General features: G+C 54.1%; 1 protein-coding gene across 2 annotated transcripts in view; it reads left to right on the top strand.

Annotated features, from left to right (window-relative positions):
- Nucleotides 1-20,976, top strand: part of CNTN2 (contactin 2) — a 31,694-nt gene extending 10,718 nt beyond the window's left edge. For both annotated transcript variants that reach the window (XM_024242120.3, NM_001131518.1), the window contains 21 exon segments: nt 4,027-4,171; nt 4,287-4,462; nt 4,674-4,769; nt 5,190-5,399; nt 5,689-5,788; nt 7,352-7,527; nt 7,972-8,108; nt 8,545-8,674; nt 10,372-10,522; nt 10,673-10,800; nt 11,149-11,324; nt 11,852-11,972; nt 12,505-12,663; nt 13,166-13,315; nt 15,537-15,607; nt 15,873-16,107; nt 16,471-16,583; nt 17,988-18,174; nt 18,528-18,640; nt 19,080-19,248; nt 19,668-20,976. In XM_024242120.3, the coding sequence (XP_024097888.2) occupies nt 4,027-4,171; nt 4,287-4,462; nt 4,674-4,769; nt 5,190-5,399; nt 5,689-5,788; nt 7,352-7,527; nt 7,972-8,108; nt 8,545-8,674; nt 10,372-10,522; nt 10,673-10,800; nt 11,149-11,324; nt 11,852-11,972; nt 12,505-12,663; nt 13,166-13,315; nt 15,537-15,607; nt 15,873-16,107; nt 16,471-16,583; nt 17,988-18,174; nt 18,528-18,640; nt 19,080-19,248; nt 19,668-19,777 (3,053 nt within the window). In that variant the 3' untranslated portion in view covers nt 19,778-20,976.
- The last annotated feature ends 2,906 nt before the right edge of the window (nt 20,977-23,882 follow it).

Genomic DNA, 23,882 nt, shown 5'->3' with positions numbered 1-23,882 from the left:
AGGTTCTCCTCCCAGGGGAGCTTCCAGCTTGGAGGAGAGGCAGAGGAAGGCTGGCAGGAGGGGAAGGAGAGGGTGAAGAGGGCAGGCCGAGAGCCACAGGCCAGCTGGACTCTGGAGAGCATGTCAGGCCAGAGGAGCTGGGCAGCTGGCCTGTCCTAGGGCAAGAGGGAGGTCCCCAGCCGCCTCCTGCTCTAAGGGGTCTGCTGGATCCACTGCTTGGCCTCTGCCCTGACCCTCAGCCCAGAACAATAGATGCTTCTTTTCTCCTTAAACATCTCCGTGGGACTCTCCGTGGTCCTGGAGTTCTAAGCACCTCAGACTCCACCTCCCCCACCCCACACCCCCTGCAAGGCTACAGCCGGTGCATTTCAGGTCCTTTGTCTTACGAGGGAGGGACTCCACTGGCATACTTTCAGACGTTCTCATTCTGTCCTCACTGCTTCCCAGTCCTGCAGCTCAGTCAGTGAGGCTGCTGGGAAACAGGGCTGACTCAGAGTGTAGGGGGAGCCACCCAGCCCCCCAGGCCTCGCTACCTGTCCAAGGGTCCACCAGACTGGGAAGAGCTACAGGGATGGGGAGCCTCAACTGCACCGAGCAGGAGATGTGCACCCCAGACGGAGCAGAGGGGAGGCGCCTGGGCTTCTAGCATCCGCTCCCTCAGGGACACCTCAGTGCTGGATCCACACCATCTGAGGAAAGGGGTATGGAAAGCATCCAAGGTCCTTAGACCCAGAGACACATGAAGCCAATGGCCAAGGGGTTGGGATCTGGTCTGCCACCTCCCAGAGCTCCAGAGACAGGAGTGGCAAATCCCATCGCTGGCCCCCACCCCTCCCAGGAAGGTGCCTCAGCTCTGGGCTTTTCTTGCTGCCCTGTCCTCGGGATATAGCTGTGGACTCCTGGCACTCCAGTGCAAGGAGGGGTATCAAGGATCCCCCTCCACCTTCTCATCTCTTTAACTCCATTCCTCTGCAAGGTTTCTGATGCCTGTGTTTGGGGGAAAAGTTACCAGGACAGGGCATCAGAAAAGAATCAGAGAGGATGAGGAACAAGAATAAGGAAGGGCTGGCCTCACCTGGGAGAGTGTGTTTTGTTGTTGTTGTTGTTGTTTGGGGGTTTTGTTTTTGTTTTTGAGATGGAGTCTTACTCTGTTGCCCAGGCTGGAGTGCAGTGGTGTGATCTTGGCTCTCTGCAACCTCTGACTCCTGGGTTGAAGCGATTCTCCTGCCTCAACCTCCCGAGTAGCTGGGATTACAGACACTCGCCACCACGCTCGGCTAATTTTTGTATTTTTAGTAGAGACGGGGTTTCACCATGTTGGCCAGGCTGGTCTCGAACTCTCGAGCTCAGGTGATCCTCCCGCCTCCGCCTCTCAAAGTGCTGGGATTACAGGCAGAGAGTGTGTTTTTGCGTGTGCATGTGTAAGCACACACACGGGAAGGCTCACGTGTGGGTGGGTGTGTATGTAGCTGAAGAGGCAAGTGTGGGTGTGTGAGGGTGTCTGTGGATATGGATGGCTGAGAGGCTGGAGGTATGAGTGAGGTGTCTGCATGGAGGTGGTACTATGCTGGGGATAATGAATGTGTCCAGAAAGTCTCACAGCACAGTGCGACCAGCTCTCATACCCTAGCCTCCCTGCGGAATGCCCAGGGGCATTTTCTAAGACTTGGTCTCCTGAGCCTCACTCCAGGAGATTCTGACTCCTTATCTGTGAGATGGAGCAGGGCCTCTGGTGGTTCTGATGGGAAACAGAGGTCAAGAGTCAGGGACACTGGGGTTAAGAATGCTGGTGGTGGGGTCAGCCTGGCCAAGGTCCAACCCCCCAGATCTGCTCCTTCTCGCTGTGGGATCTGGGGCAAGTTATTGAAGCTTTCTAACTCTCAGTTTCCATATCAGGAAAATAAGAAAATGGCAATACCTATCTTGTAAAGAGGTTATGAGAAGGAAATATGGAGCATGGTATGGGATAAATAGTAAGCACTCCATCGATGGCACCTATTTTTATTATTATGAATGCACGGATTATATATAAAAGTCTCCATGGCCATCTATAGCTGTGTGTCGGGGGGGGGAATGGATGTGTGTGTAAATGTGTGTATCTTGCCATTTGAGCAGCTTAGGGAGGTGCATTATGTACAAATGTGTGTATGATATGAGCGTGCATATAAGAAAAGGTGTGTAGGTGAGAGATGTGAAGGGGTGTATATGTGAGTATTTGGGTGAGTGGACAGCTGAGAGCAGAGGAGAAAGGTTTCTCGGGAAGAAAGAGTCTGAATGTATCAACGTGCCCCGAGCCCACTCAGCCACCCCATCACGCAGAGTTCCTGGAAGCTGCTATTGTACTAGGTGGTTCCCAGCAGCCCGGCTGCCTCCCAGCCCCTCCTTTGCCTCCCCTCCCAGCAGTGCCAGCTGGGGCAGGATTCCTACCCTACACCACCATCATTAACTTGGGATTAAGCTGGGCTCTCCAGCCGAGATGATGCCGTCACCGCCCGCCGCCTCCGCCTCTGAGGCCTGGGGCGGCAATGAGGGAGAATGGCACAAGGGATGCCTGCACCGGGCCATTCCTGGGAGCTCTACCTCCTACCTCATTCTGAGAGCTGCTTAGCAGCCGCCCTCACTCCCAGGGGCCAGGGCTAGGCCTCAGCTGCAGCATGGGGCCACCCCCTAACCCTGGAAGAGGACTGACGGCTGGATGTGCTGGGAAAGGAACTAATTGGTTAATGGGGATCCCTTTCCCCATGACCCACCAAGGAAAGCCTGAAATCAGCTGTGTTAAGAGGTAGAAGCCAATTAGGGATAGCCTGGCTCCCACCTGACACTGCAGAGGCAAAACGGACTGGCCCCACCAGTCAGCAGAGAGCACACCCCAGCCCTGTCGAAGGGAAGGTGTGATGTCCGGCCAATCTGTGGCTCTTCATCCCCTGCCCTGCCCTGCCCTGCAGCAGGACAACGATGCATGAAGAGAGAGGAGTCTGCCCCATTTGCCTGTTTGGCACTCATTGGTCCACCAAGCTCAGGAGGAATTGATCTGTCTGTGCCACGGACTTGCTGGGTGACCATGGGCAAGTCACTCCCTTTTCTGGACATTTCTTGAATTGTGATACTGGAATTGTATAAAACTGCCACCAAAACAAACTGCCCACCCTCCACCCACCATAAGGCAATCCTTCTCCTCCAAGTCCCCACCCCACATGTAGCTCCAGCAGACATCTGCTGAGCACACTGTCCGTGCCCGCCAACTTCCAAGGGTTTGTCTGGCTGAATCCTCATGCAGACCCTGGGAGGTGAACTCATATTCTTTTCATTTCACAGGTGAAGACACTGAGGCTCAGAAGGGTTCTATAACTTTCCCAAGGTCCCACAGCTAGTAGAGGGCCAGCCTAGTCCCCAGGCCCAGGCCTCGTTGGTCCACACTGCCCCAGTAAGGGTATTAGGCTCCAGGGACACACATCCTCTCTGCATGTTTGTGGCTGGCGACGTCTCATGCACCTCACACCCCACAGATCAGTTCTTCTGTAAGGGTCCCTTGAAAGCCCCTGGGAGGTAGAACTGCTTCCATTCTGAGGCCCCAGCATCTTGAACTTCATGGCATTTGCTACCTTGCACTGTCAATTTCCTGTCTCCCTCCTTGGACTGCAAGCCCCTTGAAGAAGAGGGACTGTGTCTTAATCATTTTTACAAGCCAGTCTCTAGCCCAGTGCTGGGTATAGAGCAGGTGCTCAATACCTGAGTGTAGGATGGGTGATTGATTGAACTAATATGGCCAGATAGGGCCTGCCCAGCCTATTTAAATTCAAATTTAAATTAATTAAGTAATATAAAATGTAAAATGTCATCCTTCAGTCGCAATAGCCACATGTCAAGTGCTCAACAGCCCCACGTGGCTAGTGGTTACCACATTGACCAGTGCAGAAAATGGGACATTCCCATCATCAGAGAAAGTTTTACTGACAGCACAGCCCAAGAGGCCAGGCTCCAGCCAAGCCCAGGCTCTGAGGCCTCTGGTGGTGTCATCACCTGCAGCTTGGAGTTCAGCCCTGGGATCCCAAACCACCTTCGGGCCTGTCTTTGAAGACCAGCCCCTCAGTGTGCTATTCCCAGAGGAGTCCACGGAGGAGCAGGTGTTGCTGGCATGCCGCGCCCGGGCCAGCCCTCCAGCCACCTATCGGTAAGGCCTCTGCAGTGGGTGCTGGGAGGCCCTGGGCAGCCATTGAACTTTCCCTCTCATTAGCCCTGCCACCAGGCAGGACTCAGAGGTCCCCTTCCTCCGTCCCCTGCTGCAGGTGGAAGATGAATGGTACCGAGATGAAGCTGGAGCCAGGCTCCCGTCACCAGCTGGTGGGGGGCAACCTGGTCATCATGAACCCCACCAAGGCACAGGATGCCGGGGTCTACCAGTGCCTGGCCTCCAACCCAGTGGGCACCGTCGTCAGCAGGGAGGCCATCCTCCGCTTCGGCTGTGAGAACCGCGGGGGACCAAGACACTTTGGGGGAGGGGGAGAGGGGACTAGGAGAAAGTACCCAGAAAGGACAAGTGACACCCTCAAGCCGGGCCTTCCTGACCTCACATGACATGCCTTAGTGAACTGCTGCCTCTCCGTGAAGGATGAGTCGGGGAGGGGCTCACAGGCCAGGAGGACAGTGCCTGAGCCCCTGGTCTCTGCCTCCAGTTCTGCAGGAATTCTCCAAGGAGGAGCGAGACCCAGTGAAAACTCATGAAGGCTGGGGGGTGATGTTGCCCTGTAACCCACCTGCCCACTACCCAGGTGAGTCCAGACCTGAGGCCAGGGTTAGAGAGGGCACAGGAAGGGCTTCCAGATGCTTGGCAGACGAAGGATGGAATAAAAGGTGACCCCTGGAAATGACCCTTAGAAGCACCCATCCCTGGGACCCTAATTTTAAATGATCTGTGTTTCCTTTATGGGTCTGTCATTTTCCATCGTTGTGCCCTGCTTCCGCCTTCAAACTGGGTGGCCCCTGAGGGCTGCGATCCCTGGCAGACTTAGTGCTCCCTGAGGGCAGGAATAAAGTCGCTTCTTCCCTCTAGGTCCCCCCTTAGCCCCAGTTCAGAGCATGGTGGCTGTCAGGACAGGGCTTGCAGAACCCCACCAGCATGCTGGGGTCCCACCCAGAGTGGCCCTGTTAGCCCAGCACCCCCTGGTTTCCTCAAACTCCTCACATCCTAGGCTTGTCCTACCGCTGGCTCCTCAACGAGTTCCCCAACTTCATCCCGACGGACGGGCGTCACTTCGTGTCCCAGACCACAGGGAACCTGTACATTGCCCGAACCAATGCCTCAGACCTGGGCAACTACTCCTGTTTGGCCACCAGCCACATGGACTTCTCCACCAAGAGCGTCTTCAGCAAGTTTGCTCAGCTCAACCTAGCTGCTGAAGGTCAGGCTTGGCCAGGCGTGGCTGGAGGGAGGGAACTGGAAGGGTCAGCGGGCATTGGGAAAAGGGTTTTTCCTGTGGAGATTGGAAGATCAGCTCGCAGGGCACTGATTCCAGGCCCTTGACCCCCAGATCCTCCTGCTTCAAATCCTCAGGCCCTTGCCCCAGGCCTCAAGGAGATTCCACACAGCTGCCTAGACAGAGTTGGCTCTGAAAGGTGCTGAGATCCCAAGCACGGGAGCACCTGACCTGGAGTCATCTCCATCTGATTTGTAAAACGCTCTCTCCCCAGATACCCGGCTCTTTGCACCCAGCATCAAGGCCCGGTTCCCAGCAGAGACCTATGCACTGGTGGGGCAGCAGGTCACCCTGGAGTGCTTCGCCTTTGGGAAGTGAGTGTGAAGAGAGAGGGGAAGCAGGGCACGGTCTCTCGGGGGCACAGGTGACCCCAGGGTGAGGGCAGGCAGAGTCAGGGCTCTCATCTTGGTGTCCCTCACAGGGTCTAGCAAAGTGCTGGGCACATAGTGGGTATCGACCACCACTCACTGGACAGTAACTCTCTGGGTGAGGCATCGCATATGCCAGGGGCCTTCCATGGCCAGGATCGCTTGGTCTTCCAGCAGTGCATGGCAGGCTCAGACAGCTTGAGTAACACCCAGGGCTGGAGGCAGGCAGCACAGTGTACAGACTCCAACCCTGTCTGTCTCATTCAGATCCCAGCTCTGCCACCCGCAGACCTTGGGCAAACTGCCTAACCTCTCTGTGCCTCAGTTTCTTTATGGTGGTGATAATAGTACCTACCTTATAGGGTTGTCATGAGGATTAAATCAGTTCATACATGTGAGATGCTTAGAACAGTGCCTGGAATTTAGTTAAGTGTTCCGTGAATGTTAACAGCAATCTATTTGAGAATCACAACAGAAAGTGTTCTCTTTCTTGCACTCCTAGAAGAAGGATTCACTAGAACAGGGCTAAGCAAATAGCCGGTGCTCAATAAATGTTTGTAGAATGAAAGAAAGAATGTGATTTGTACTTTGGCCCCCTCCTCCCTCAACTATCTCCTATGGTTACCTGGGAGAATCTTTGCCTTGTGGGAAGTTTTGGGCTTCCAGAAAATCCGCATGAAAAGCATGTGGAAGAGGGGCCAGGTGCGGTGGTTCACATCTGTAATCCCAGCACTTTGGGAGGCCAAGGCGGGCGGATCACAAGGTCAGGAGATCGAGACCATCCTGGCTAACACGGTGAAATCCCGTCTCTACTAAAAATACAAAAAAATTAGCCAGGCGCGGTGGTGGGTGCCTGTAGTCCCAGCTACTCGGGAGGCTGAGGGAGGAGAATGGCATGAACCCGGGAGGCGCAGCTTGCAGTGAGCGGAGATCGCCCCACTGCACTCCAGCCTGGGTGACAGAGAGAGACTCCGTCTCAAAAAAAAAAAAAAAAAAGAAAAAAAAAAAGAAAAGCATGTGGAAGGGGACTATATTAACCCATTAAAACTGACACCTCAGTCCGTTTTAGTGCACAGATTACTACTAACTAAAGTCTCTTTGAAAGTAGGGGCAAGGCCTGCCCTGTAGAGGCAACGGAAAAGAGAACCCATAAAGACCCAGGTCACAGGCCACTGTGGTGGAAGGCAGACCCAGAGGCATGGTGAACAGTGCAGGGGAGGGCAGGCCAGCTTCAGGGTGCAGACCCCGCAGAAGCCCAGCTTCACTGGCTCCAGGGTTGTTGCAGGGGGGATAGGTAGAGAAGCCCTGCCTCTTGCCCCTTCCCTGTGTGTGCTCCCAGCCTACCTGGGAGAGGAGAGTGAGGATCAGCCAGAAGGCACCCTCTCTCCCTCTGTTCCTCCCAGGCCCAGCATCTCAGGAGGGCCTGAGAGTCTGGGTATGAGGAGCTGCGGGCACTGCAGGGGTAGGCCCAGCTCAGCCCACACCCTCTGGCTTTGTCTCTCCTGCCAGCCCTGTCCCCCGGATCAAGTGGCGCAAAGTGGACGGCTCCCTGTCCCCGCAGTGGACCACAGCTGAGCCCACCCTGCAGATCCCCAGCGTCAGCTTTGAGGATGAGGGCACCTACGAGTGTGAAGCGGAGAACTCCAAGGGCCGAGACACCGTGCAGGGTCGCATCATAGTGCAGGGTACAGAGCCAGGGACACCTTTTCCACCCCTCCTGACCCCCATTCCCGCCTTCACCCTTGTCCCCAAGGAAACAGACCCAAAAGTCAGGGAGGAGACTGGGAGGCCCCCTGCATGAGCCTGCTTGCCCTAGGACAGCACTGAGTCTGGGACCAGAAAAGGCTAGTGCTGTGGTCAGCTCAGAGCTTCAGTCAGGGGTGCAGAAAGCACACAGGAGGCTCCAGAATGATTTAAGTTGCGAACGCAGCCATTGGCACAACCACAGAGTGCCAGCTTTCTTATGCCTCCTTCTTCCTGCCCCCTCCTCTTTGTCCTCTCCGTCTCAGAATGCTCATGGCGCCCTCTGCTGTCTGGCACAGGTACTGCTGCCCTGATTTTCTGTTCCTTTTAATGAGCTGGAAGCTCCTCCTAGCTCATGCCAGGTTTTCTTTTCCGGGCTCCCACAGCTCAGCCTGAGTGGCTAAAAGTGATCTCGGACACAGAGGCTGACATTGGCTCCAACCTGCGTTGGGGCTGTGCAGCTGCCGGCAAACCCCGGCCTACAGTGCGCTGGCTGCGGAACGGGGAGCCTCTGGCCTCCCAGGTAGGAGACATGGGGCTTCCTCCCACACATCACAACTGTCCTCTGCTCACTTGGTTCCCTCACCCCCTAGAACTTCCCCTGCACCACCAGTAGCCCCTCTGGGTTAATTAGGGTGTCACAGGGTGGTCCTAGGACCACCTGAGGACTTCTTCCCATCCCAGTCCCATTGCCACAGGCTGGGCCTGGATCCAGGCACAGTTCAGCCACAAAAGAAGTGATGTGGTCCTGACTGGGTCACCTCACCCTTCCAGCTTTGGGGAGGCCTGGGTAATCTGCATCCTGAGGTTCCAGGTGGCCCTGAGGTAGGACTCGACATACGAGCCATATCCTCTAGGGATTATCAGCCTAGAGTCTCCACTGCCCCCACCCCTGCAAACCCCTCCTCCCTGTGGCTCCCATGGTCCTGATCCCCCGGGCTCTGGGCTCTTCTGCACAGAACCGGGTGGAGGTGTTGGCCGGGGACCTGCGGTTCTCCAAGCTGAGCCTGGAGGACTCGGGCATGTACCAGTGTGTGGCAGAGAATAAGCACGGTACCATCTACGCCAGTGCCGAGCTAGCCGTGCAAGGTAAGGGGCCCAGGGAGGCAGGGGACATCCCAAGGACATGCATATGGTGGCTTTCAGAGCTCTGAGTTTAGATGTTTCCAAACACACACGCACATACCCTGTGGCAATTTTCCTTGGTTTTCCAACAGTTTCTAAGTAGGAGAACTCAGAGATTTAAGAAAGGAGATGAGACACAGGGTTGACAGCTGCCAGAGGGCAGGGTCTCTGACTTGTCCTATGTCTGGCACACAGTAAATGTTTGCTGCAGTGAGTGAAAAAAACAGAAACCAAATCAATCAGATCTGTGTAACCCAACCCTTTCAGCTATGTGAGCTTTGGCAAGTTACTTAGTGTTTCTGTGTTTCAGTTTCTTGATTATAAAATATAGGCAATAATAGTCCTGCCCTCCTGGGCTGCTGTATGGAACAAGAAAGAGGTACAGCATAAAGGGCCTGCCCATCATACAGCAGGTGCTCGGGAAATGTCAGCCAGTGCTAATATTTAGTTGTGTGACTTGAGCTCACTGAGCCTCAGTTTCCTCATCCATAAAATGGACACAGTGATACCCACCACATCAGGTTTTAGTGAAGCTTTGCTAAGAAGCATTCATTCATTCCTTCATCCATTCAACCAATACTTACTCAACACTTCACAGGGGATGAATACAAAAGATACGGTCTCTGCCTTTAAGTAGCTTACAATCCAGTAGAAAGGGACAAATAAACCCCAAATCAAACAATTAAATAATTTCAGCTAGCCATCAAATATAGTATAAAGGAAATCCAGGCAGGGTGCAGTGGCTCATGCCTGTGTAATCCCAGCACTTTGGGAGGCAAGGGTGAGTGGATCGCCTCAAGCTCAGGAGTTCGAGACCAGCCTGGGCGACATGGTGAAACCCCATGTCTATGAAAAATACAAAATTTAGCCAGGCATGGTAGCACACACGTGTAGTCCCAGCTACACAGGAGGCTGAGGCAGGAGAATCGCTTGAGCCCTGGAGGCAGAGGCTGCAGTTAGCTGAGATTGTGCTATTGCACTCCAGCCTGGGCAACAGAGCAAGACTTGTCTTTAAAAAAAAAAAAAAAAAGAAAAAGAAAAGAAAATCCAGTAGAGCGATGGGCGTGAGATGGGCCTGTTAGATGGGGTGGTCAGAGAAGTCCTCTCTGAGGAAGTCTCATTTAGACCGTGCCCTGAATGTTAAGGAGCCAGCCGCGTGAAGATCTGGGGAATTTCCGGGCAAGATTTACAGCAAGTGCAAAGGTCTGGAGGCAGGAAAAGACTTCAAAACTTCAAAAGAGAGAGAGAAAAAAAACAAAAGCTAGGTGACTGGAACATAATGAATGGGGGAGAGAGTGGAGCAAGATGCGATTGGAAAGGTGGAGACTTATTTGTGAAGAGCCGGGCTTCACTGAGTGTGAGTTGAAAAAGCTGTTCATTCCCAGCTGGGTGGAGAAAAGATTGTAGAAGGAACGTGCAGAAACAGGAAGACTGATGTGGGGTGGCGGGGGTGGTGGTGAGGGGTGGAGGGCGGGGTGTTGTCAATAGTCCAGGCAGGAGATTTGACAGCTTAGGCCAGAGAAAAAAGGGCTTGGTTCTGGATGCATTCTGGAAGGGGTGCTGATAGGAGTCACTCATGGGGTGGCCTCAAAGGGCACGCCAAGTAATGTCTTAATCAAGGGTGACAGTACTTTTCTCTGTGGCTCTCCCCTTTCTTCTAGCACTCGCCCCTGACTTCAGGCTGAATCCCGTGAGGCGTCTGATCCCCGCGGCCCGCGGGGGAGAGATCGTTATCCCCTGCCAGCCCCGGGCAGCTCCAAAGGCCGTGGTGCTCTGGAGCAAAGGCACGGAGATTTTGGTCAATAGCAGCAGGTACCACCCACATCCCAGCCTACACAGTTCCTGCTCCTCCTTGTTCTCCATGGAGGCCAATTCCCCTCCTGTGACAACAGTCACAGGAGTTGGCCAGTCCCAGGGACAACCATGCCTGAGCTGGCCACATCTGCTTTGTCCTTGCCACAGAGTGACTGTAACTCCAGATGGCACCTTGATCATAAGAAACATCAGCCGGTCAGATGAAGGCAAATACACCTGCTTTGCTGATAACTTCATGGGCAAAGCCAACAGCACTGGAATCCTATCTGTGCGAGGTGAGGGCTGCCGTGTGGGTAGGCCGGGGGCTTGGCCTCCTCAGGGTACTGTCCTCCCCATCATCCTGCTCCTGTGTCCACATTGCTCCTAGTTGGGTGTCAATGCCACCCCTGGATTCAGTTTTGCTTGGGACCACCCCCTGGCCACCATCGAGACTCTGGTCATGCCTCCCTGCCTGCCTCCCTGCCTGCCACACACGGATGCAGTCCTGGGCAGTTGGGACCTGTGGGTCACACCACCTCTTCTTTTTGCTGGGCCTTAGGACAGAGCCTCTCAGCCTGCCCTGCGGCCCCGGCCTGGGCCCATTTCCTCCCCCATCCACCCAGGTGCCTTGTTTTTCTTGGCAGATGCAACCAAAATCACTCTAGCCCCCTCAAGTGCCGACATCAACTTGGGTGACAACCTGACCCTACAGTGCCATGCCTCCCACGACCCCACCATGGACCTCACCTTCACCTGGACCCTGGACGACTTCCCCATAGACTTTGATAAGCCTGGAGGACACTACCGGAGAACTAATGTGGTGAGGCCTAGGGCCAGAGCCCTATGGCTTCTCCCTCCTTCTAGAGAGACAGGGGCCCCAAGATGTCCTTAGCCATCCCCACCTTTAAGAACCCCATAGCCTAAGCGTCCCCATTCCCCCAGGCCCACACATGGCAAGCTCATCCTTGGATGAACAGCCGACCTTCCTGGATTCCACCCAGGGACCATGCATTTAGGAGAGGGTTAGGGACAAACCTGGAATTGTGGGCAGCCACCAAGACACTCCCACTACTGTTCTTGTTAGCCTGCCCCCCTAGGGCAAATGACATTATTAATGTGGACAGTCATTGACTGTCTCCTGAAACAAACTTTGTTGTTTAGTCCCCAGTGGTTCTAAGTGATGAGTCGTGATTCCCCCCATTGAACAGACAGGAAAACTGAGATCCGGTGGGGTCCATGGATGTCATGGAGTAGGGGACTCCCAAGCTCTGCCTCATGTCTCATGGCCTGCTGCACTGATCAGGGCCGGTGGTCTGACCTGCCGCCCCTAACTGTCCCCGTGTGCAGAAGGAGACCATTGGGGATCTGACCATCCTGAATGCCCAGCTGCGCCATGGGGGGAAGTACACGTGCATGGCCCAGACGGTGGTGGACAGCGCGTCCAAGGAGGCCACAGTCCTGGTCCGAGGTGAGGGGTTTCCCACCTCTACCCCTACCCCAACTCCCTTAAAGCCCAGCTGGCCTGCTCTGACCTGCTCGCCTCATCTCCCCTCCCTTCCCACAAAGCTGCGGGGAAGGGCTTCTAGCGGAACTCCTGTGAGCTGGATATACCCTGTGGTTCTCCACAGGTCCTAAATGATCAGGACATTTTTCTTCCAAAGCCAAAGTTTAAAAAATCCACTCCTAAACACGTCCCAAGACAGGAGTGCTTTACTGAGCCCTGAAGTTTTCAAAGCCTAGTGCTGGGAGATCTATGCACCTCTCCATGTGACAGCCTCTGTGAGCGCCCCCCAGCCTTGAGACACATCCCTCCACCCTCCAACTGGCACCCGCCCCGACTGCCCACACCCCTTGCCCGCCCTCCCACCTGGGTGTGTGTTCACTGTGCCCTCTGCTGCCCTATCTTGGTACTGTACCAGCTCAAGCCTGGCCGGGAGGAGGTTGGCTCAAATTGGAAGCTGCCCAATTCTGACCCACTGTGCTCTGACCTCTTGGTGCAGGTCCGCCAGGTCCCCCAGGAGGTGTGGTGGTGAGGGACATTGGCGACACCACCATCCAGCTCAGCTGGAGCCGTGGCTTCGACAACCACAGCCCCATAGCTAAGTACACCCTGCAAGCTCGCACTCCACCTGCAGGGAAGTGGAAACAGGTTCGGACCAGTAAGTGTGAGCCCCACCTGGGTCAGTGCTGATAAGGCTTGACTGGGTGTAGGAGGTGGAAAGGGTCAAGGGTTGGGGATCAGGGTCTGAGGGCCAGGGCTGAGCCTGGAGCTTCAAAGAGGGACAAGCTCTGCCCTCTGCCAACAGAGAACATGCAGGCAGGCAGGAAGACAGTCACACAGAAAGTAGGAGAGTCGGGAAAGAGTTAGAAGAGGAGGCGCTTGGTCTATGCCCTTGAAGGATTGGTAGGACTGTTACTGGAGCAATGAAAATATTCGTGGGGACATAGGGGCATGGAGGTGCACACAGCATTAGCAGAGCCACCAACATAGGGAAATTGAGTAGTTTTTCAATCATTTCTGAAAAAGGTACTGAGTGCTTAGTATATGGCAAGTACCGAAGTGAGGGCTGGGTAGATAAGTGGTGATTCAGGCCAGTGCCTGCCCTCTGCATCCAGATGAATAAGCGAATGCTGGAACATGGACTCCCTGGTGCCTTGCAGATCCTGCAAACATCGAGGGCAATGCCGAGACTGCACAGGTGCTGGGCCTCACCCCCTGGATGGACTATGAGTTCCGGGTCATAGCCAGCAACATTCTGGGCACTGGGGAGCCTAGTGGGCCCTCCAGCAAAATCCGGACCAAGGAAGCAGGTGAGAGTCCTGTGTGTCCCAAAGAACTATCATCAGGGCAGAGACCCTGGCACCACTTATAGGGAATGCCAAGCCAGTCACAATTATGCTGAGTTCCAACCCTGCTCACAGGCTTCAGACTCTCACAAAACAGAGGAGGACAGAACACGAAGTTGGGACCAGGGCCACTGCATGGACAAACCATCTAGTCCAAAGTCCAAACTCCTCATTTAAAAACTGGCCAACCTTACAACTGCATGTGAATCTATAATTTTTTTAAGTTTAATTTGTAAACGTGGAAAAACCAAAGTTCGGAGAAGGGAAGAGTCACATTGACAGAGCTTGGACTTGAACCCAGGACCATGGAGAGGTAGACAGATGTCCTCCTGGAAGAGTATGCACTACAGAAATCAGTTAATGCTGGCTGGGCACAGTGGCTCACGCCTGTAATCCCAGCACTTTGGGAGGCCGAGGCAGGCAGATCACCTGAGGTCAGAAGTTCGAGACCAGCTGGCCAACATGGTGAAACCCCGTCTCTACTAAAAATACAAAAATTAGCCAGGCGTGGTGACACACACCTGTAAATCCCAGCTACTCAAGAGGCTGAAGCAGGAGAATCGCTTAAACCCAGGAGGTGGAGCTTGCAGTGAGCCAAGATCGTGCCGCTGCACTCAAGCCTGGGCGACAGAGCGAGACTCCATCTCAAAAGAAAGAAAAGAAAGAAAGAAAAGAAATCAGTTGATGTGAAAGATATGTGTGTGTGTGTGTGTGTGTGTGTGTGTGTTCTGTGCAGGGGGCTAGGGAAGCAGCCAGTGTCTCCAAGCCTTTAGATGCTTTCTTTGGGAGCAGACGGAATGAATAACCTGCCCACAACCCTCAGCAAAAAATATGTGGGTGTCAGAACTTGAGTGGGGAAGGAGGGGGAGAAGAGAACCCAGGAGAGAGTGGGGGAGGCACAGGCTCCAGTCAGCATCTGCTGAGAGGCTCCTGCCCATCTCCGAGGTATTCGCAGGGGAAGGCCTGGAATGAGAGCCTCGGACAAGGAGCATAGATTAAGGACCCTGCCTCCCCTCCTCTCACCTGCCCAGACCTGTTGCATTGGATACGTAGTGAGGGTCCACCTTCTTGTCTCCCTGAAACATGTTCTCCTACATGCCCCAGACTGACTCTCCAGGCCCTTTTTCTAGAATCACTCAACATTTTTAGCTGGTACCTCTCCTAAGAAATTCCAGAGGGAGCACTTTCTTTGATTGATCCTGAACTTCTTGGAGGGTCAAATGTGGAGAAATGAGGGGACTCCTTTATTCTATTAATAGTATCCCAGGAGCTGAGGAGCACAAAGACAGCTGTGATGCAAAGGAAACATGATGGGCTTTAAAATCAGAAGGGCTGAGTTCAGATTCTACCTGTGCCATGTATTACCTGTGTGACCTTAGGCAAGTTGATTAACTGCTCTGGGCCTCAGTCTTTCCACCCTGAAAAGGGCAATAATGACACCCACCTCACAGGATCAAATGGCCAATGTGTTTAAGTGCCTCTTGCAAATTACAGGGCCCTAAACTATTGTCATCAGAAGCAAGTGAAAAATCTCCAGCTGCTGGATTCTCTGCGGAAATATTTTGACCCCCAGCCAAGCTACTCTTTGCCAAGCTGCAGGAGCTGATGAAATAAATTCTTGTTTTAATATCATCTTTGTTTAATACTAGAGACAATTAGGAGATTAAATCTGCAACAAAAAGAAAAATAGTAATATATCACCCTGGAGCCCAAAAGTAGTTTGTTTTGTTTGTTTGTTTGCATTAACTGCAGTTCTGGGTTATTTATTCCCCTTATTTTAAAGCAAATGAGAGTTGGTCTCTGTGATTTAGTTTAAGTTGATGGAGTAAGGAGGACAATGATCATGTGTGCATCATCTGCTCTGTGCTAACCACCGTCTTGTCTAATTTCATTCTCATTATGGCCTCTGAGAGAAACATGATTATCTTCATAGAGAAGAGAATCAGAGGCTCAGAAAGGTTAAGTAACATGCCCAGGGAAGCACAGCTAGTAAATGGCAGAGGTGGGATTTGATTTCAGGACTGCCTGACTCCAGAGCCTATGTTCAGAGGGACCATTGGAGGGCAAACCCAGGGCCCAGTTGAAGGGGTTCCCATCTTAAGATGCTCTACAGGCACAGGCTCAGGGCTTTCATTTCTTCCTTGCTCATTAACAAGCCATATTGGTGTCCCTTGGCGCTTGACAGCCCCCTCGGTGGCACCCTCAGGTCTCAGCGGAGGAGGTGGAGCCCCCGGAGAGCTCATCGTCAACTGGACGGTAAGCTGCAAGGGTCAGATGTCCTCCTCCTCCTCCCCGACTCCTCTCCCGCTTGAGCAGCTGCAGAAGGGACCACTGCACAGCTCTGACTCAAACGCGGATAACTTCCTGTCCCCCTTCCACGCACCCGCTGCCCCTTACGCGAATCCACGCTGCAGGCGCAGGCGTCCAGGGCCGCTACTCTTGGCAAAGGTTGGGTGGGGACAGGGAACGGGCAGGGACACGTGCCGCGGACCCTCGCCCATGCCACGCTCTTGCCCCTCAGCCCATGTCACGGGAGTACCAGAACGGAGACGGCTTCGGCTACCTGCTGTCCTTCCGCAGGCAGGGCAGCACTCACTGGCAGACCGCCCGGGTGCCCGGCGCCGATGCCCAGTACTTCGTCTACAGCAACGAGAGCGTCCGGCCCTACACGCCCTTTGAGGTCAAGATCCGCAGCTACAACCGCCGCGGGGATGGGCCCGAGAGCCTCACTGCACTCGTGTACTCAGCTGAGGAAGGTGGGCTGCTCCCGGGCCCACTGCTCGTCCCTACCCCAGCCACTTGTCCACAGGGGTGTGGGGTGGAGGAACGCTGCTCATCTCCCAGCTCAGTTCCATAGGATGAGGTTGAGAGGACACCTGGGTTCCACACCACTGGCCTCACTTCCAGCTCTTGCTACCTTGTCTCCCTTCGGGGTTAGGAAAAGGGAGGCTGTCTGGGAAGAGAAGTGGGCCCTGGAGCATTGCTTGGGGTGCTCCCACTCGGCCTTCATCCTGAAGACTTTCCTCCAAAATCTTAAGCAAAGGCCATCCTGGTTGGGGCTGCTCTGCAGGACACAGGGGAGCCTTGGGAATCCAAACCCATTCTGTATTGGTCCCCAGAGCCCAGGGTGGCCCCTACCAAGGTGTGGGCCAAAGGGGTCTCATCCTCAGAGATGAACGTGACCTGGGAACCCGTGCAGCAGGACATGAATGGTATCCTCCTGGGGTATGAGGTGAGCACCAACCTGGGGGCTTGGGAGAGGAAGGGGTGCTGGGGCTTCAAAGCCAGGTGGGAACAACTCACAGATCACTAATCATTCCTCCTGGCATCCCTGGTTCGCTGACATGGCAAGCTGAGCATCCAGTCTATGCAGCACTGTGAATGCAAATTTCACTAAGACCCCATGGCAGGCCGGGCACGGTGGCTCATGCCTGTAATCCCAGCACTTTGGGAGGCTGAGGCGGTAGACCTCCTGAGATCAGGAGTTTGAGACCAGCCTGGCCAACATGGTGAAGCCCCGCCTCTACTAAAAATGCAAAAATTAGCTGGGCGTGGTGGTCCATGCCTGTAATCCCAGCTACTCAGAAGGCTGAGGCAGGAGAATCGCTTGAGTTCAGGAGGCAGAGGTTGCAGTGAGCTGAGATTGTGCCACTGCACTCCAGCCTGGGCGACAGGGTGAGACTCCGTCTCAAAAAAAAAAAAAAAAAAGACCCTATGGCTTATGCCCATTGGGGAAGACAGACCCTGGAGGCAGCCTTAAAGTAAATGCTTGGCTAGAGCCAGCACTGGAAGCTGGGAGGGTAGAAGGAACAGGTTCTGGGAAGGGGCACGGCCTGCCCCTTTCATCCCAGAGCCCATTCAGGCTGGCCTGTCCAGGGCTGCACAGAAAACAGCCTGAGCCACTCTATGGACAGTTGATCATCCTGTCCCGGGGGAATCTGGGGCCCAGCAGTCTGGCCTGAGTCCTGGGCCCACTGAGAACTCCACATCGGGGTACCTGTGGAGCAGATGGCAAGTGAGGGGAAGCAAGAGGGAGAGAAAGAAGGAAAAGCAAGAAGGAACCATCAAGCTGGGCCTACTAGTGATAGCACAAGTTCATTCCAGTAGAGTACTCTCGATTTGAGTACAATAGCTTAGGCAAGCCACAGTGTGGAGACAATTCCAAACTCTGCCCTTGATTTGAAAGCATATTTAGCAGGTCTTCATGCTATGATTACCATGAAAATGGGTTTGCATTTATTAGGCAACCTTCAGAAGCTTGCTTGGGGCCAGGGGACTACTTTGCAGTACAAATAAGCATTTTCTGTCCCTTAGCAGAATGCCCACAGTAGCCCCCCAGGTTAATGAAATGAGATGGGTTCCAGCAGGCCATTGCTAGGTTGAGCCTGTGCCACCGGCTCCCTCCCTGATCCATGTCTTGAGCACCTTCCTTGAACTAGGCACCAACAGACAGCAGGGACTCACACCCACATGGCCCTGCTGTCTGGGTGCTCGTGATCTAGTGTCCAGGTTCTGAGGCCTGAGACTGGGTCACAAGGACCAGGATGAGCAAGAGGGGAACAGAGTGCGGGGGGCCGGGGCAGCCTTGAGATCCTGGGCTTGACTACTACCCCTTGGGTACCTCTACCTCCTTCAGATCCGCTACTGGAAAGCTGGGGACAAAGAAGCAGCCGCGGACCGAGTGAGGACAGCAGGGCTGGACACCAGTGCCCGAGTCAGCGGCCTGCATCCCAACACCAAGTACCATGTGACCGTGAGGGCCTACAACCGAGCTGGCACTGGGCCTGCCAGCCCTTCTGCCAACGCCACGACCATGAAGCCCCGTGAGTCTGTCTGCCTGGGGTGGGGGTAGGGGAATATGTTGGAGGGTGGGTGCCTCTGAGATCACTCCTTCCCCGATGATAAGACAAATGCTCTAGCCCACCAGCTCTGGGCTGAACAGAAACTAGGCAGCGAGCCTAATGGAAATAAGGGAATGGAATTCATGGCCCCTGAAGCATCTCACACTTCTCCAACCTTTGGATTTTCATGGGCTTTGTTTTGTAGGCATGGGTGACAGAATGTGCTGGGTGTAACTGCTAGAGGCAAACATCCAGAGAAGGGCTGGCTACAGGTGAGGGGGTGCGGGGTGCCAGGGAAACGTTTGGACATCTCTCCAATTCTTCCTCTCTGGCAGCTCCGCAGCGACCTCCTGGCAATATCTCCTGGACTTTCTCAAGCTCTAGTCTTAGCATTAAGTGGGACCCTGTGGTCCCTTTCCGAAATGAGTCTGCAGTCACCGGCTATAAGGTGAGGAAGGGATCAGCTAGGCCCAAAATGGGAAGGAACAGCTCCTCTGTGTTTCCAGTGAACATAAGATCTGAGTGAGACATAAGCAAAGGGTTTGTGACTGTGAGAGGAATGAAATTCATGAACGATTCTCTCGGTAACTTGCAGTAGAAACTATAAAAACAGGCGGAGATGGTATCACTGCAGAAAGGCAGAGTTCACAGGGGCAGTGATGGACTATGGGGATGGAGTATGGGGGTTCTTCTAGCTTAAGGAGTCTACAGAAGCAGTTCAGTGGCCTGCAAGCTTTCCTCCACCAATGAGGAGCTTTGTCAATGGGGAGGAGGGGTGAGGAGGCTGGACCTCAAGAGCCCAGAACCATCGGGGCTCCTCCCAGTACCTAAAGCTGGGGATGACTCAACGATCAGCCCTGGTGTCAGGAAACTCCTCCTTCCTACAGATGCTGTACCAGAATGACTTACACCTGACTCCCACGCTCCACCTCACCGGCAAGAACTGGATAGAAATCCCAGTGCCTGAAGACATTGGCCATGCCCTGGTACAAATTCGGACCACAGGGCCCGGAGGGGATGGGATCCCTGCAGAAGTCCACATCGTGAGGAATGGAGGTGCTGCCCCTCCCCTGCCCTTATCCCCTCGAGAGATTCAGGATCCACCCAGATACCTGAGGGGATCATTCACACCCAGGCCAACTCCAATCTCCACCCGCAAAGGAAAGTAAAAGGCAGGCAGGAACCAAGTGCAAAGTAGTCCTAGAACTGCCTCGCCACCACCTTTCTACCCAGCCCCCACAACATCCCAAAGGGCCAGGGAAGGGAGCAGGGTGCAGGGGGAGGCTGAGGACCAACCAGCAATAGCAAAGGGCCTACAAAACACTGTAGGAGTCGGACTGAGAAGACCACCCAGCCGTCCGCTCCCAGGCCTGCAGCTGGCCCTGTGAGTCTCCTTAGGAAAGGTCTCAATCTTGCCACAAGGGTGGGGCTAGGGTAGTCCCAGGCCCAGCTGACTCAGCTTGTGCTGGTTTCAGGCACAAGCATGATGGTGGAGAACATGGCAGTCCGCCCAGCACCACACCCTGGCATCATCGTTTCCCACTCCGTGGCGATGCTGATCCTCATAGGCTCCCTGGAGCTCTGATCCTGGAACCCCTCCCTCTGCGCCGCAGCTGGACGCCACTGCCGATGGACACAGCCAGCCGGCCCCTTCCTGCTGCCAAGGTGGCCTGACACTGTGCCAGAGAGTGGCTGGTTTTAAATACCTACTTTAAACAGTGCCCTTTTTGTAGGAGGTAGGATATTTTATATTCTGCCGCAGGATAGAACCCACGCAAGGATTTTCTTTAAATCGAGAGGCACCAGGCAGTAACTTCCATGATGACACTGACACCTATACCTGAGCTCTAGGCTGCCTGGAGGAAAGGAACAGGCCCATGGGAAGAAGGGGGTTTTAAAAACATGTCTTCAACTCAGCAGAGATGGCACTCTGGGACCCTATATGGACTCCGCCACTTGAGAGCAGTCCTAGGCCGGGCAGGAACACCAGACATGAACAGGCTGAAGAACTGGGGCGAAGTGCACGTCACCATCCTTCAGTCTAAGGAAGAAGGGCAAGCCCTGGGACCAAGAACTCTCCTACCTTCTCCCTTGAGCAGCAGCAAGGACCCTGACGCTGTCCCCGATGACTCCCTAGGGGCTCCTGCCTGCCCAAGCGGCTGAGAACCAGCGCCCCGACGCCTGAGGCTGGGAGCCTGAGCCCCTTCAGCTTTGAGGGGGGTGATACTCCAGGCTGCTTGGGGTGGGAGCCAAAAAGAGTTGAGAGGCCAGGGCCCTTGGTGGAAAGGGGCACCAGCCTTGGTCTGAGATAGTCACAACCCAGGTGACGTTGCCTTCTCAGCCAACACTGCCAACCTGACCCTGTCATCCCCAGATTGACAGCGCCACTTCAGGTGGCTGGGTGACTAAAGGGCTTGTCTTGGTGGGGTCTCCCACCTCTCCAAGACCCATCCTGCACAGTCCCTCCAGGGTTTGGGCAGGAGATGGCAAATCATGCGCCCACCTCTCCCTCCAGCGCAGCCTGCAGTCAGCTCGGCCTCCCCGACCTGCAGCCCCGGACTCTGCTCTCCCAGCACTGACTCACTCCTGCCTGGGAGGGGAATGCAGCATTCATGCTGTGTGTCCTGGAATTGGGAGGTTTCTGGGAAGGGCAGAGGATAAATGTGGCCCTGCCTGCTCCAGGTATACCTAGGACCACCTGGCCAGATCCGCTCCCAGATGGCCTTGGACTGCTTGCATTTCTCCAGAGAAAAAGGGGTTAATAAATGGGCCATCCTTTCCTGAGCTCTGGGTATACTACCAGTCACAGAACGTCGGAGCTGGAAGAAGCCTTAGAGCTCAACTTCTTCAAGCCCCTCACTTTACAGATGAGGAAATGGAGGTGGTCCAGAGAGGGTCTGGGATTCCCAAGGTCACACAGCCCGGAAGAGATGGGGCTGGGTTAAGAACTCCAGTCTTCCACCTTTCTGTTCAAGGCTGTTTATCTACCCAGAGGAAGGAGGCACTGCTGAATGGCTATGGCCTGGCTAAGAAGGTGGTTAGTCAATAGGGTATGAAAATTCTACTTCAAGGGGTTCGGATTGGTGATCATGGGGATTGGTGATCATGGGGATTGGCATGGCTGGGTTCCAGTCCAAGGTGTGGGCAGAGCTTCTACCGAACTTCAACGTGGAGTGCTGACTTGAAGCTACCTGTCCCCCTCACTCTTGCCCCAAGAGGCCAAAGCAAGAGCAGATTCCCTAGGCAAGAGCAGCAGCACAACCAGGAAACCCCAAAGCCCGTGCTCCGACAGGTGGCCCTTCACAGGGGGCAGCGGGACAGGCATCTTGAAGGGCATATGTCCTCAGAAGCTCCGAGCCTGTTTTCTGTAGTTTACAGTTAGAGCTCTATTTTGTTATGGTTTTTTAAACTTTTAAGTCCTGCTCTATTTTCCTGGGCAGGTTTATGTTGATGTTTACCCACTACAATTTTTTAAAAATATAAGCTCACATGCCTTTTCCCTGCCACAACCAAACCCCTACTCTACCCTACCCACCCACCCCCAGCCCAGGTCAGCTTTCCTGGAGCTGGCTAATCAAAGCTTCCTCACCTCTTCCCAACCCTTACAAGCAAGGGTGCTAGGGGCTCAGCTATATGACCATTCTCCCTGACAGGGAGTCCAAACTTGGCCTAGCATCCCTCCTGGCCCCGCTCTGGCCACGACTTGGCCTGTGCCTGGTTCTCCATCAGAAAGGGGATGCTGAACAAAACCTCCTTCCAAGTTTTATCCAATTCCTTCCTCATTGCCTCGGGCTGCGTCAGGGGAAGCAGGGGACAGGTGTCCAGTTGCTGGGCCGAGGGAAGAGCTGGTTTGGCATAGGACATAACCAGTGAAGCTAGAGGCTATAGCCCCTAAACTTGCTTGAGGCCAACGATAATTACTCACAACTAAGTACCTTAATGCTAATGAGGTCCACTAAAAAGGGGAGGAAGGCAGACCTCCTGGGAGACCCACGAAGGGTTTTTAACCAGGGAAAACTGAGCCCCCGGAAAACCTAACCACTGTGCAGGCAGAATTTGTTTGAGGGATAGAACGACAATAAAATAAATGTTCCTGCAGCCTGAGATTTCAGGTAGAGTACTGATTAAGGTTTAATAAGACAATAGGTGACCTGAGGACATGCAAGCTTGTCAAATGCAACAGCCTCCTGCTAGAGTGACTTGTACATGAGCTTGCTTGCAGAAGACTAGATTAGATGCTTCTCAGGATCCCCTGATGCCCAGGGGTTCTCTGATTTTCATGTTCTCTGCCCAGATGCGCTGGGGGAGTTGAGAGTGTGCTTATTTTCACTGTGATCATGAGACCACGGTTCTGGGTTATCTCCTCTCACACATCAAGCCCCAGAGGAGGCGGCAAGAGAAACAGCCACAAACAAGTACTTTACCCCACGGCTTAGTGGCCAGTAAACACCCTGGGGACTAGGGACAGGAACCACCCGTAGGCACCTCTTTAGGGCCCAGGGAGACAAGTGTCCTCTCTTCTACATACATTTGGGCTCCCCTTACAGAGCCCTTTGCCCTGGCTCTGTGGTCCTTGTTGCTCTAACAGTCCAGAAGTACACCCAGCCTCAGGGGGAAGGCAGCTCTCTCCAGACAGAGTCTCACGGCCCAGCAAGGTCAGGTTATCTGCTTTCATTCAGGGCAGCAAATGATAGAAATGGTGCCAGGGAGTGGCAAGGGCATGGGGGTAGGTGGGGGGTGTCTTTTTCTTTTCATAAAGTAACAACAGACGAGACTGAGATTAAACATCAGAAAAAAACCTCTGGAATGACCTTCCTCATTCCAGGAGGCCCTGGAATAAGTAAGAGGCTTCTTTCTGAGGGACCTTTGAGGAATTTTGACAGCTGTTGACATGGGGTCTAGGATAGGGGAAGCTGTGACTGGAGGGGCAGGAGATGGTCCAAGTGTCCATCCAGAGATGAGACTCTTAGAATCAAAGTGTTCAGCCCAGGAAGTCTTGGAGATCCCACCTGCTGTGGCCCTGTACCTTACGGGAAGCCATTAAGGGGGCTCATCTAGGAATTCTGGTTACAGCCCAGTGCTTATCCCAGCGTATGCTGCCTCTTTAGAGCAGTCCCAAGGGCCAGCCAGCCTGTACTCTGGGCAAGAGCCCAAAATGGCTAGGAATGTTTGACTCCCTTAATCTCTTCCCCAGCTACAGGGGAATCTTTTCTCTGCCTGGTCTCAGAATGGGACTGCCAACTGGCTCATTGGTCGGAGATGCAGTATCCTCAAACCTGTGGCCACTGGCATGACAGCGGTGCTCTGTCTCCCTGGGTGAGACCTATCCTAGGCTTACTCCTGGATGTGATGGGGATTGCCAGAGAGGCTCTTAGCATAAAAGGGATCAGATGGGCATTTTTCTATGTGCCTCCAAAAAGCTCCATGGAAACACGCACCTGGTAGCTGTGGGACACCTGTGGACTTGTGTATATGGTCATAGGCTTTGGGCAGACAGGACGAAAAGGAAAATGAGAGAAAGAAAATGGGTCAGATAGCTTTGGCCAGAGCCCCAGGCAGCCTTTGGGGCCTATGACACTTAGTGCCCTTAGATGGGATATATCTTGCCTCGGCCCCAAGACTCCTCCAACTTACCCGTCCCATCCAGGGCCTGCACAGCTTAGAGAGGCTCACAGCTTGGCAAATGCTAG

Source organism: Pongo abelii, chromosome 1 (genome assembly GCF_028885655.2).
Source record: "Pongo abelii isolate AG06213 chromosome 1, NHGRI_mPonAbe1-v2.0_pri, whole genome shotgun sequence".
Classification (NCBI taxonomy): Eukaryota; Metazoa; Chordata; class Mammalia; order Primates; family Hominidae; genus Pongo; species Pongo abelii.
This window is presented reverse-complemented; position numbering and strand designations above follow the sequence as displayed.